Genomic DNA, 14,406 nt, shown 5'->3' on the forward strand with positions numbered 1-14,406 from the left:
TTTCCCCTCCTGGTTTCTGATAACAGAAAGGGTACTAATGGGGTTTTACCCAATGATGACGGCATAAGAGGTAGTACCTTCAGTGGAGCACTTGGCCGAAATTCAGATTTGAAAGAACGTTCTGGGGTTACTGCTAGGGCCACAATATCTGAGAGCCTAGTGATTGAGAAGGTCCCAGCTACTACTGGAAGGGAAGGAATCATCAATGTTGAGCAGTTGGGAAATTCAGCAACTTCTAGTTCCTCGACTGCTTCTGGTGCAAGTCTTTCCATCAGGGTATTTGATAAGAAAGGTGGAGACGATACTTCACCTATTTGTTTGGAAGCACACCCAAGAGAACATGCCGTGAATGACATTGTAGGGGTGGGAAGTACGTCCACAATGAGAGAAACAGAAATCTCTTGCACAAAGGGGACTCAAGTACTGTGGTCTGATAGGATATCCGGAAAAGTCACTGTCCTAGCTGGAAATGCAAATTTTTGGGCAGTTGGGTGTGAAGATGGATGCCTGCAGGTAAACATGATTTTATTTGTTATTTAGAATTTTCCATACCCATAGATGTGTTCAGCTGTATTGTGTATCGTGTTGTATCCATCTTCTGTAGAATGTCACACTGACTATTCTATATTAATTGATGCCTATGCTACCAAAAAAAAGATATACACAAAGTGTGGGAGACGAGCAATACCTGCGATGATGATGGGATCTGCAGCAACATTCATAGACTGTGATGAGTGCTGGAAATTGTTGCTGGTGACAAGGAAAGGGTCCCTTTACTTATGGGATTTATTTAACCGAACCTGTCTTCTTAATGACTCGCTGGCATCTCTTGTTGCTTTGGGACCTAGTTCCTCTGCCAAAGATGCAGGTACCATAACTTGCCTGCATATGTTTAATATATGAGATGCTTGGTTTCTTACTATTATATTAGTGCTAATTGTTCAACTTATGCAAAGACAAGCATAAGTTTCCGACAATTTTTTCATATTCTTCTGCTATAATTTTTTCTTTTCCAGGAACAATCAAAGTTATATCTTCAAAACTATCAAAATCCGGTTCTCCTCTCGTTGTTTTGGCCACTCGCCATGCTTTTCTATTTGACATGAGTCTCAAGTGTTGGTTAAGGGTTGCAGATGACTGCTTCCCTGCATCAAATTTCGCCAGCTCTTGGAGTTTAGGTTCAATTCATAGTGGTGAGCTGGCATCCTTGCAGGTTGATGTTAGAAAATATTTGGCCCGGAAACCAGGCTGGACTAGGTATGTATTTATTGATAACAAAGCAGACTTCTTCTCTAGGGTGTTTGATTCATGCTTGTAAATTACTTTTCCATGTGTACGATAGTATCGAGTTCTAGTGAAACACTTTCTAAACATGAACATTTTTCATGCAGATTGACAGATGACGGAGTGCAGACACGTGCTCATTTGGAAGCTCAACTGGCTTCTTCTTTGGCTTTGGGATCTCCGAATGAATATCGGCAGTGTTTATTATCCTATGTTCGCTTTCTTGCAAGGTATTCTTATACACTCCATTTACTTGATGTAAACCAAATGCGATTTGGAACATTCTCATTCTTGCATATATGGGCCATGAGGTGCTCTATGCAATGACACTACCTGAAGACTAAACCAAGGTTATAAAATGATTTCAGAGAAGCAGATGAATCTCGATTACGAGAAGTCTGCGAGAGTTTCCTTGGACCTCCAACAGGGATGGCTGAAGAAACATTATCAGATTCAAAAAGCTTAGCATGGGATCCTCTTGTGCTTGTAAGTCTAATCTATTTATTTACTTTTTCAGGCAGGGGGAAAAATAGTTGAGAGATAGAATTGTGAATGCTTGCTATGATTACTATTTTATTTTGTTCCTCCTGTTTGTTTTTCTCTCATAAAATGAAGCTATATGGTGAATGAATCAGCTTAAGTGAGTTTGATTGTTAATGAATTTTGTTTATCATCATCTTGAAATCTTCCATTTGGATATTTGCAGGGACTGAAGAAACACAAACTTCTTAAGGAGGATATCCTTCCATCAATGGCTTCAAACAGGAAAGTCCAGAGACTGCTTAATGAATTTATGGACCTTTTATCGGAATACGAGATTGCCGACACCAATCAAGAGGTGTTACTCAAGACAGCGTTGCCAAAAGCCGATCAAATTGAGAGTTGTTCGTTAACAACAGATAAAGTCAATAATGCTCTGCAAAAATCAGATACGAACCCTCGTGAATGTCAAGCCATAGATTGCAACAAGGACAGTCCCCAGGTAGCAAAAGATCCAACGGATTCCACTCCTTCCCTTGGAAATGAAGAAAATCCAGATGCATGTGGAGCTGATGAAGTTGTCCCAGATTCCCAGCCGATGGAAGACGGTTCTTGACTTGGACATAGATAGTGCATGCAATTGGAGGAAGCCTTTCACCATGTAGTGTATCAACTACTTGGTATGTTTTCTAACATGGCCTGAATGAATGAATGTTTAATCCACACCCTTCTGCATTTTCCAAGCAAATCTATTACATTACACCTTTTTCCATTTTGGCCAATAGGAATCAATTTCTATTGATGCTCAAATTATGTCTAATTTGTACACTATAAGAGCTTTCATCTAAAGCTAGCTGATCCATCTTCACTAACTGGAGTACAACAGTTCTTCTAAAGATAGCAAAGATATTTAGTTTCTATTTTGCTTTATACAATTTCAAGTGCTGGCAAAATTAGAGCTGGTCAATGTTGTAAATCTGAACCATGGTGTTAGTTTTGTCTAACAACTATGGTAAACTCCATCTCTGTATAATATGTGACCGCTGATGGTGTTTTTTATTTATTTATTAATTTTTTTTATGGAAGCAATTATTATATACTTTAATAAACGGTGCTCACTATTATTTTAGTGTTATTTTTTTTCAGAGGAATGTATATGACTATATGTGCAAGTTTAACACTTCACATTTTGAAATCCTCAATAAAAAAGGTACAATAGCATAGACATACAAAGTATATGGTGAAGTAGTTTATATATTCAAATAACAGTAACAGGAAAAAGTATTTATAAAATATGAGCAACTTTATAAATAAATTTGAAATCTTAAGAGCCTCTTTTTATGCATTTCTTGTTGCCGTGGAATTGTTGTGTATTCTGCAATATCTATCTTATCCTTCAGCTTTCTTTTATTTATATTAAAAAATATTACATATATATTAAAAATTAATTATTGAATCAGTTATAATATATTTATGTATAAATACATATTTACTATAAATATAATACATAATAGAGCGTAATAAAGTTTTTTATTTATGTAGTTAATCTCATGGCGGGATAAGATTTTTTGTTGTTTTATTGTTATTTAATTTATTTATTATATATATTTTATATTTTAATTTTATATTGATGACTGATTTGGTAACTAAATTTTAGTGTAGTTGATTAATATTTTGTAAAAATGAGTTGTTCGTGGTGGAAATCTAATCATAAGATGCAAAGCAGCAATTTTGGTGTCCAATTTGGTTAATGTCAAATAAAATCTAAATAAAGTTCACAAAATTGATTATGCTATTCTATCACTATCACGAATTTGACCGTGGAAAAGCACAAAGGAGGAAGAGATGAGACATCATACATAAGATGAGAGGAGTATCACCATAATTTAATGTTTGTTCAGAAGGTGATTCTTTAATTTCCCTGCTTCAATTAGCTTCTAAAATTGAGATTATTCAAATGAAGTATTGAGAGAGGAAATGAATTTAAATTATCTAACTGTAAAATAGGAGAATTTTAATACAGTAAAATTCTTTATAAAATGCATTAGATTAGACATTCCATTATTCCTTCAAGAATATGAAATTTCTCACAACACAAGTGACTCGGTGTCACTTGTTAATCAGTGTTTCAAATTTCAATTGTAACGTTAGAAATAGAAAACCATTACAATGTCCTTTTCTTTATTGCTCTGAAAAGGAGGAGCGCACACGGTTTTGCATAACGGTATCTCCGAACATAATAACGAAGAATATTGCTCTTTTCTATGCAAAAGAAAAGGCCAAAAAGAAATGAAATAATGGTACCCTTCTATCAAACCCTTTTACACGTGTATACACATAGGTGTGTATGTGTACGGTAACCAGGGTTAACACTTATCTCTTTCTTTCGTCAAAACAGTATATTATACGGAGTATGAAGTAGAATGCTACGTATACTTATACTAGGCGGCTACACGCGTTTGTCTTGTTCCACAAACAAACCATTTTTCTCTCTCTTTCTTTCTCTCCTTGTGTTTTTTCACATTTTTCCGAGTCAATGTTAAGAAATAAGAACCCTTTACCTGTTCTTTGTTTTCTCTGCAATCTTGAATTGAAAACTCTTCATTTGGCTCAATTAACAGAACCCCATTACGCCATTTCTTCTTCCTGGTGCTAAAGCTAGGAACTTTCTTCTGCTTCTGCTTCTGGGGGTGGTAAGAAAGATATTACTTTTCTGTTCTTTCTGCCCTTTCTTTCCTCTGTTGAGTTATGCCGTTGATTATTCTGATCTATTTGTGATTTGATCCGAATAAGAAGTTTCTTAGAGATTGAATTTGATTGATCTTTGGCTTTCAAGGGAGGGAAAGATGTGGAATTAGGGGAATTAGGGTTTCATTTCCCCCTTTTTCGTATGCTTTTTTCCAATCAAAAGATTCTATCTTTCTGTGCATATTTTGGTTCAATTTGAGCTTGTTTGGTCATTTGTGTCTGGTGTGTGTCATCATCACACCTTAGGTAGCTCTAATTGCACAGAAATTATGGCTGACTTGTGAAAATTGTTAGGAAGTTAGGGTTTCAGGCTTTCTAGGTCAGAGACTCTGTCAACCTTAATTGGTTTTCAAATTTTCCGTTTGATAATCCTTTGTAACTGAAAATGTCATCTTCCGGTGTTACCATTCTTAGCCCTGTGCCAAGGGAGTCACTGTTTACTCCAAATGGGTTCACTCCACTGCACTTGTCTATGGACCAAGAGTCCATATTCATATACCTTTCCTTCTCGGGGTCTGTGACCCCGATGCGCGTGCTGCCCTGCGATACCATCGAGTCGGTAAAACTCAAAATCCAAAGGAATGAAGGTCTTCCTTCACTGAAAAACAAGCAGAGATTAGTTTGTGGCGGTCGAGAGCTTGCGCGGAGCAATTCGCTCCTCAAGGACTATGGGATTACAGAAGGGAATGTCTTGCATTTGGTGATCCGGCTCTCGGATTTGCAGACCATCAATGTGAAAACTTCTTGTGGCAAGGAGTTCACTTTTCAGGTGGAAAGATGCAGGGATGTTGGGTATGTCAAGCAAGAGATTGCGAAGAGGGAGAAACAGCTCGCTGATCCTGAACAGCAAGAAGTAGTGTGTAATGGGGAGCCGCTTCAGGATGAGAAGATTATAGATGAGATATGCAGCAAACATAATGATGCGATGATACATCTTTTTGTTAGGTTGAAGTATGCAGAAGTTAGTACAGGACTCGACGAGTTGTCTGTTGTTGCGACGGAGTTGAATGATGCAAAACATTTCGACGCTGATGAGGATGGTTATAGGAGGAAATACGATGCTGGTAAAGAAGATGCAGGAAAGGAGCATGAACCAAATGAGAAAACTGTGCCAAGGACTCTTGGTACAAATGATCTTTTGGAGCCGATCATTGTTAACCCTAAAGTGGAGCTGGATTCTGAGGTTTGGAATATGATAAACTCTACATATGATGGATTAGATCATGGAAATAGTCCAATTAGATCTGCAGAGGGCACAGGAGGAGCTTATTTCATGCTTGATTCGACAGGGCACAAGTATGTATCTGTTTTTAAGCCTATTGATGAAGAGCCAATGGCTGAGAATAACCCTAGAGGTTTACCTTTGTCATTAGATGGTGAAGGCTTAAAGAAGGGTACTAGAGTTGGCCAAGGAGCGTTCAGGGAGGTTGCAGCTTACATTTTGGACCATCCGATAACAGGGCACAGGTCGTTATTTGGCGATGCAAAGGGCTTCGCTGGGGTTCCGCCTACTGCTTTGGTTAAGTGCTTGCATGAAGGATTTAACCATCCGGGTGACGTGACTACTAAGATCGGCTCCTTGCAAATGTTCATTGAGAATAATGGAAGCTGTGAGGATATGGGCCCCGGTGCTTTCCCTGTGAAGGAAGTGCATAAGATTTCCGTGTTGGACATGAGGCTGGCTAATGTTGATAGGCATGCCGGGAATATTTTGATCGGCAAGGATGCTGAAAATGGCCAAGCTGTTCTCATTCCAATTGATCATGGATACTGCTTGCCCACAAGTGTAAGCACCATTCCAATTGTTGTTGATTTATTCATATTTGATTAAAGCTATGCACTTGATGATATAGGGTAAGATAATGTTTTATTCTTATTCATAACCAATAATAACTTGAGTCTTCTTTTCCTTGTTCCAACAGTTTGAGGATTGCACCTTTGAATGGTTGTATTGGCCGCAAGCTCGCCAGCCATACTCGCCGGAGGTTATTGACTATATAAACTCACTGGATGCTGAAGAAGACATTGCCCTTTTGAAGTTCCATGGATGGGATCTTCCAGTTGAATGCGCCCGTGTTCTTCGAATCTCAACCATGCTTCTGAAGAAAGGAGTTGAGAGAGGAATGACCCCATTTGCCATTGGAAACTTGATGTGTAGAGAATCCTTGAACAAGGAATCAGTGATTGAAGGGATTGTGCAAGAAGCACTGGATTCTGTTCTTCCTGGCACAAGTGAAGCCACATATCTTGAAGCTGTTGCATCCATCATGGACAAGCACCTTGATGAGATATGCACTTCAATTTCTTAACTAAAGTAGAAATTCGGTATATTAATTTCTATGTACATGTATTCTCTAGTACATACATAACTAATAGCTCCAATGATTGTTGTTTCATTCTATCATAGTAGTTTCCAATATTTCACAAATTTCTTTCATCAAGTTGTTCATTTGTTTACCCTCTTTAACTTCTGAGTTCCTTTGAAGGAATATTTTTACCTTTTTATGACTAGAGATGGTCTTGGTTTCAAAGTTCTTGGGTTTTTTTAGTGGCATGCTTGTGGTTCTTGCAAATTTAGGGTTTTATTTAAGTGCAGACTCTAAAAAGAGTTCTAATTTGTGATGGATTAGTCTTTGATTTGTCAGTTGCCAGTTTGCAATAGGGTATTGAATTAAAAAAAATGAATTTACAAGAGGGTGGGGGAAAATGTGTTAATGTTTGAGCTAAAATCTTATGGAGGACATGTCCAGTTTTGTGTGAGACAAATCCCATGGGGAATAATATAGGAAATAAGTATATATAGGATAATAAGTTTTTTTTTTTTTTCATTTGTTCCACTCATTTCAGGTATATTTATTTAAATAAAAAACCCAAATTTAGGCTCTAAGATTTTAATATGGATAATAATCTCTGCCACCCAAGAAGAATATGATTAAATGATAAAAACAATAGCTAATTTAATATGCAAAATTTCTCTTCTTGAGATATTAACCTTTACTATTACAGCTGTCAGTTAGGTAAAGTGGTTGACACTTGACAATGCAACTCAAGATATGTGGGAGAGATTGCTTGAACCTATGCAATTTTGTCTAGAATTATGACTTTGAAGCAATGAATTGTTCAACTCAATTCATAAAAACAATAGCAATTTGCTTCAATTCAAAGGTCAAAGATATATTGTTGATAAAACAAAATAAGAAGAGTAAGTATTCTTGCACAGTAAGTTGTCATTCTTTTTATTGTTCTTTGTTCATTTCATGTTAAGAAAGTTGTTGCTATTTATAAATATTAAGGGAATAAAAAAAATACAGAATTGAATCAAAATTTAGCTATAATTTATTATGATAAATAGTTACATAATTTATTGTCTATCTATTATCTACNATAGTAAATGATATCTATAGAACCAACCTATCATTAATTTTATAATTTCTCACATTAAATTCTTCAATTATATAAAAGAAATTATATTATACAAAATGTTAATTCATATAAAGAATCTAAATCATATAATGTTGCATATTTTATTTGTTGAATAAAATTTATTTTATAAAATAAAAGATAAAAAATATATTAAAGTAAATTAATGACACCTAAGTTTTTAAAGTTCCATATAAAATTTTCATGTTAACGCTAAAGTTAATTTTTAACAACATAGAAAAAAAACACGTTCATTAAAATTCTTTAATAATAATAATAATAAAATTTGAAAACTTAATTTATGAATGTAACAACTGAAAATTGTGTGTATATTCATAAATGACTAGAAGTTAAAAAATATATATTTTCTTTTTTTATCATTATTTGAGTGTTATATATATTATATATATATAGTTTCTCTTGGGTTAAAAAAATCAAGATGCAAAAAATAAATCCATATATTTGTGAATTTTTTAAGTCATTAAGATAATAACTTTATACAAAAATATATATGATAAATTATTTATTATATATTTTAAAATTGGTCTAAATAATTCTATCAAAAAATATTTTATTAAACAATTTTAAATTACTTTATTTTTTCTTAACACAAATATTGTTATTATATTCTTGTATTTCTCCTAGAAATCTATTTACAAAGCAATTCTGATCTGAGAAGGGGAAAGAAGTACAAAACTACTATATACCACCATGAAAATTAAGCATGGATGGAATCATTTTACACCATCTCTTGGCAAGAACAGGAAAAACCAAGCCAAGGCCAAAGCCACCATTACCTTTTATAAATTATATTTTGAAGTTGGAGGTGATGGTGAACATATGCGAATCATAATCCTAAATCCTAAACTCTAAACTCTTCACCAGTTTCTGGTTTCTTCAACCGCCGCTTTAACCTTCAGACAGTAAGAATGAAATTAATAAATCTATGCTTTAATTTAATGATTATAAATCATAATTGTACCATTTGATTACCTCTTGGTGGTACTGTCACTGAAACCAAACACACCCTTCATTATTGAGTTTATATCCACAGATCTCTCCTTCATCATCATATCATGATACATTTTACTGCCAATCTCAGTGATTTGTTCCTCCACTTCTTCTAGTGGCTGGTCTATGTTGAGTTGAAGCTCGCCTTTCCTGATGACCGTGACGCCAAATCCATTCGCTTTAGCTTCTCGGAAAGCATCCTATCGCACCGGATAAAAGTTAGAGGTGTTTGCAGTTTGGTTTGGATCGGTTCAAAACAAATTAACAAAAGCAAAAATATAACTAATTGAGCATTGACACTGGCGAGAACATTTGATTCGTTACCTTTGGAGGCCGTGCAACGACGAATGCATTGCCTTTCCCAAGCATATCCAAATGAGCCTGAACTATGTAACAAAAGTTTTTGCAGTCACTCGCATTTTGGAAGGCGATCACATGGTTCGGCTTAGGTTCCAATTCAAGATCAGAAGCCATCTCCAATGCATAAAATCCCACTCTCTCTTCTCCATCATCAATTGTGTACATCTCAATGCACTGACAGAAAACAAACAACTCAATTCACCATCAATGAATAATAGAGTGGAAAATCTCCAATAATTTTGATCCATCAAAAACTGTAACTCAAGGACATAACATTCATATTTATTTCTTATTTTCAGGATTTGTAAAAGTATTGGAACTAAGAATAAAAGAGATATACATATCTTACCAGCACATGTGGAAGATCTAACCACCACAAGTAATCTTCTTCTTTATCATCTGCATATTCGCGATATTTGCTAACTACGGCTTGTGGTCCAAACAGTTCCATCTCCCTTTTAAGTTTGTTGAGTTTCTTTTCCATGAAACCCTTGCTCCTCTCAGGTAACCTGTTCATCAGGTCAGCTGCTTCGTCGATTTCTTTCTCGGTGATCCAACGATCCAAATCCTTCCCAATATCCTTCATTGTGGCCTTAACTTCTGGATCTGTTTCGGCATTGTAAGAATCCAGAAAACCTTGGGACCATTTCTTTGTGTGCTGCCAATATTCCTTCCCTGACTTTTTGCCAACTTTCACAGATCCATCACTTCCTTCAATAATAGTCCTCGGTTTTTTCAACTTCTTACTTGGTGCTTTAGAACCATCAACCTTTTCTTTTGAAGATGAATGTGCTGATACTTTTGTAGAGAGATTTTCATCCTTCTTCACAGGGTTCAAATTTTGGGTGGAATTTGTCTTTCTTTGTTCTAGGAATTGATTTAGAAACTCCGGAACTTTCTCCACAGGGGGTCCTTTCCAACGGGGAATTATTTTCTCCGGTGGATCATATATACTAATGCCATCTACAAGAATAAAAACCAAGAATTAGCATTAACCTCAAATCTTTTAAAACAAGATAGCTAATATATCTCAAGAATTTAATCCTACAGAATACGCTTATAAGAAACTCAAGAATATGTTAATATATCATGTCCATGACAAAAGCAACTAAACAATGTTGCCAAAATCATCTCAAGAAATTAAGTTCTCTATATCACATAATTTTGAGAAAACGCAACTACCTGCTCCATAATCAAGATTCTCAATATTTGCATGGAGCCATTCATGGATGTGAGAGAGTTTTTTATTTTCTATTTCCACTTTCTTCTCAAGACCTCTGAAGAAGGCTTCTTTATCTTCAGCATTCATCGAATAAAATGGATCTCGTCCAGATAGTTCATTATCTCGGACTCGAAAAACAATGTCCCTAAGATGATCATCTTGCATCCAATCAAGTTCTCCACCATCTTCAAATCCGAGTGATTCCATCTCAGTGGGAATACCTAGAGGTTGAGCAACTCTCTCTCTTGCAACCATGTAATTATCTCTAAACCCTTCTCCAATTTGCTTAAGTATGGGCTCAACTTCATGGAAGTTTTTCTCCAGCCAATTTTCTGTCTTTGCAGATGCCCTTTTCTCTGTGCTACCAACATTAACTTCATGATCTAAAGTGATCTCAGACTTTCGAAGTTCTTCTGCTTCAAGTTCAAAACCTAAGTCTTTGTAGACATCCTTTGCCAGGTTGAATTCCTTATTGTTCTGATTAGAATCTTCACTGGCATTTATGGCAGGTTTAGATTCTGATGTTTCATTCAAAGAATCACTTATAGTTTGATTGCTCATGAGCTCATCTTCATTTAAGTTTTCCTCTAGCTGATTTTCTGCCTTTATAGATAGCGTTATATCTGCACTAGTGCCGTTAACTTCACTTTCTAAGGTAGTCTCAGAATTTTGAAGGTCTCCTCCAGATTCAATACCGGTGTCAGGGTTTTCTTTCATTGGACCAAATTCCTTATCCGCATGATCAGAATCTTCAGCAGAATTTGTTAAAGACTTAGAATCTGATATTTCACTTAAATCATCAGTTCTGGACACAATTCCATTCATCTCCGATGTTTGGCCATTAAAGTCAATATTACTCGAGGGCATAGAATCGTAATCCTCTTTCACATGTTCAAAATTTGTTGATACAGTATCAGGATCTTGTTTGTCATGTTTCTTTGAAAGATACTCCCTAGCTTCCTTTACAGACCGTATGATCCTTGGTTTCTTTTCCATAGAGCTTTCATTTGTCACAGATGAGCCATTAATAGGCATAGCCAAGGGTTGTTGGTTGCCTTCTCCATCGTTTGCTCTTACACTATTATTGGTAAACTCTAGTTCCTGTTTATTGGTCTCTGTATCACCTTGAACTAGGATATCTGAAGCATGCACATTGCATTCATCCTGAATTACCCCATGCGATACTGAATTATCAATAACTCCTGTGTCATCAACAGATGCTGATTCCAAAATTGCATTACTATCTGTTGTTTTTCTTTCAACTTCATCTTGATCTTTCTCATCATTCTTTTGTACAACTTCCATCTCATTGGATGACTCCTCAATCACAGGACCATTCCTATCAGTATCTTTACTAACTTGAGACTTTTCTCTAGCCTCAATTCTCCGTGCCCGCCTAGCCATTTCTTGAATTTCTTGAACTTTATAGTCGAAATGCGTAGTTTTACTTGTCACTTTAGCAGATAGACCTTGTACCGCAGGTTTATCAGCAGTAGCCTTAGCCTTAAGAATATTGTTCTTAAGTTGATCCTTATCTAACTTGGGCTTCTTAATGTCCGTTGTCAGTGACTCCGACTGCTCGGGAATAACCTCAATGGCACCCTTCACCAAAACCTCTTTCTCCTTCCTCGCCTTGATCTTCCTCCTCATCATTTCCTTCTCCATTCCCGTGTACTCGACCTCCTCACCTCCAACAGTAAACAACTTCTTCACTGCCCACATCACAAGCAAGACACACAATACTCGGCCGCCAACTCGCGAAATCTTCAGAAGCAATCCCGGTTGAGCAATAAAACCACGAACACCACTGACAAAACCACTCTCTGCCACCACCTCCTCCCCTTGAACAACAAACTTAGCCACAGAGCTATTCCTTGAAATTACATTATTGCCTTTCTCCATTTCCCTAGCCATGTTCTTAGCATTCGAAATCTTATAAATCACTTCAGGGAATTCATCAATCACTTCCCTATCAACCTTGTTCCTTCTCAATATCTCATCTTCATCAACAATTACCCTTTTGACACCACCATTGGAATCCTCATAAACAGTGAATATAGAGCCAGAACCTATACCCCAATACTCAAAATCCTTCTTATACTGTTCAACCCAATTCTCTAACTTATTCAACATAACAGACTCACCCAAAGAAAACTTAGACTTTTGTTGTTTTTCCACTTCAAAGTTTTCAACTTTAGTGCCCTCAGAAACACTATCTTCGACCCCATTATTGAAACTAGTGGATTTTTCGTGGAATTCAGAGGGTCGTGGATCAGTGATAAGCTTATTGGGACTTACCCGGTGGTGGTTATCATGGAGGAGCTTCTTCCTGAGATAGTTGCGGCGGTTGGTGGGTCGTCCAAATTGGGCAAAAGTTTGAAACTTTGTAGTCTTTGAGCTGAAAAAATGGGGAGAGAATAATGGGATTCTGTGAAATCTGGGTTTGTTGCTGTATTTTGATGGGAATTTTGTGTTGCTGAGGGTTTGGGGGTTGCAGAAGGTTGAAAATGTTGAAACATTGAGAACGGCCATGGATGAAAGAAGAGAAGCAGCAGCAGCTGCTGCTACAGAGAAAGAATCGATGAAATCATAGTTGGATTTGGATGAAGCTTGTTTGAAAGATCCAAGGTTTTTTTGCTTTGGGGGGTTTTAGCTTTCTGCTAATGTTTTCTAATGGTGCTGATGCTAAAATCTTCTACACATGAAGAACTGATGTGGAGTGCTTGTTGGAATGACACGTGTTCGCAGAAGGTTTATTTCATATTCTCTCAAATTTTTTTAAACTTTATTTTACATTTTCTTTTAAAAAATATTTTATATATTTTAAAAATTAATTAATAGATTAAATAATTAAATATATAATATTTTTTTTCAATTTGACATGCAAAAATTAATTTTTTATAGATTTAAGTTCTATTTAAAAAGTTGCTGACTAATAATTTGTTACATATACAATACAAAATTTGAATTTCAATAGTCAATACTTAAGGGAGCAGATAAGTTAGCACTCCACCTACACAAATTAATTTCAATAATTAAATTTATTTAAAATAATATAATAAAAAAATTTATAAGATAACAAATACATATCTCCATTAATCATTACTCTTATTATTTGTTGTATTGTCTGATTTAGAGTTGGCTCACATAAGTGCTACAATTGATGGCGCCGGCCTAAAAGGTTAAGACAAATAAATAATTTGAGATTTTTGCTGGCGGTGATATGAGTTTTCCATGTTACTATTGTATGTCATTTTCACTCCTAAGGTAGTAATATTTTGTGAAACATTAATGTGAAAAATTGGTACCACTCTTAACAACTAGATGCAACTCCCTATTACAATAATGACTTCCATCATCAAAACAAATAAAATAAAGACTTTCCCATAACATGACACTCTCTGTTTTTTGTATAGCACTCCTACCTTAGAATATGATTCACAAAATAAGGTACAAACAACCACCAAAGTGTGTGAAGTGTGAACTATAACATTGATGTTCAAGCAGCAAACATCATGTTATTTGAGAACTTTAAACACTATTTTTGAGAACATCTTCTTAATAATTGTCCAACGCCGTTTTTTATATTGGTTGTCGTAGACCTAACAACTCTTGTTATTTTTCCCGAATTTGGGACCAGCTATGTACACATAGGCAGAGGTGTTTTGAGAATATAAGCTTTAAGGAATTTAGCATATCATACGCCTAGGAGCAAAGATTTGATAAGAATCATGGTTAGAACTTTGGGGGAGAAAAGAGAGAGAGGGGAACAAAATCTTATTTTGTAAGTTGAAATTTTCAATCACCATTCATCATTCTTGAATTTCTTTTTCCCAAAATTATCAACATTTGCAAGAACACTACACCCTCTATTTTTAACT

At 35.7% G+C, this 14,406-nt stretch overlaps 4 protein-coding genes across 5 annotated transcripts in view; 3 read left to right on the forward strand and 1 right to left on the reverse strand.

Annotated features, from left to right (window-relative positions):
• Nucleotides 1-2,873, forward strand: part of LOC107463408 (protein HIRA) — a gene marked incomplete in the record, with an annotated part of 6,602 nt that extends 3,729 nt beyond the window's left edge. For both annotated transcript variants that reach the window (XM_016082198.3, XM_021129952.2), the window contains 6 exon segments: nt 1-513; nt 658-868; nt 1,017-1,257; nt 1,392-1,514; nt 1,653-1,770; nt 1,991-2,873. In XM_016082198.3, the coding sequence (XP_015937684.1) occupies nt 1-513; nt 658-868; nt 1,017-1,257; nt 1,392-1,514; nt 1,653-1,770; nt 1,991-2,380 (1,596 nt within the window).
• LOC127741287 (uncharacterized) overlaps nt 1-14,406 on the forward strand; it is an 83,006-nt gene that overhangs the window by 20,378 nt on the left and 48,222 nt on the right. The gene's annotated exons all lie outside the window — the stretch shown is intronic.
• Nucleotides 4,274-6,953, forward strand: LOC107463406 (phosphatidylinositol 4-kinase gamma 4). Its single transcript, XM_016082196.3, has 2 exons — nt 4,274-6,298; nt 6,435-6,953. The coding sequence occupies exons 1-2, from the start codon at nt 4,898-4,900 to the stop codon at nt 6,819-6,821; spliced, it is 1,788 nt and encodes a 595-aa protein (XP_015937682.1). The 5' UTR covers nt 4,274-4,897; the 3' UTR covers nt 6,822-6,953.
• On the reverse strand, nt 8,555-13,167 carry LOC107463403 (uncharacterized). The gene is made up of 5 exons (XM_016082193.3): nt 10,486-13,167; nt 9,653-10,266; nt 9,268-9,477; nt 8,926-9,143; nt 8,555-8,846 (listed from the first exon to the last, which is right to left on the reverse strand). Exons 1-5 carry the CDS (start codon nt 13,055-13,057, stop codon nt 8,795-8,797), a joined length of 3,666 nt encoding a protein of 1,221 aa, XP_015937679.1. The 5' UTR covers nt 13,058-13,167; the 3' UTR covers nt 8,555-8,794.

The sequence above is a fragment of the Arachis duranensis genome, chromosome 8 (genome assembly GCF_000817695.3).
Source record: "Arachis duranensis cultivar V14167 chromosome 8, aradu.V14167.gnm2.J7QH, whole genome shotgun sequence".
Classification (NCBI taxonomy): domain Eukaryota; kingdom Viridiplantae; phylum Streptophyta; class Magnoliopsida; order Fabales; family Fabaceae; genus Arachis; species Arachis duranensis.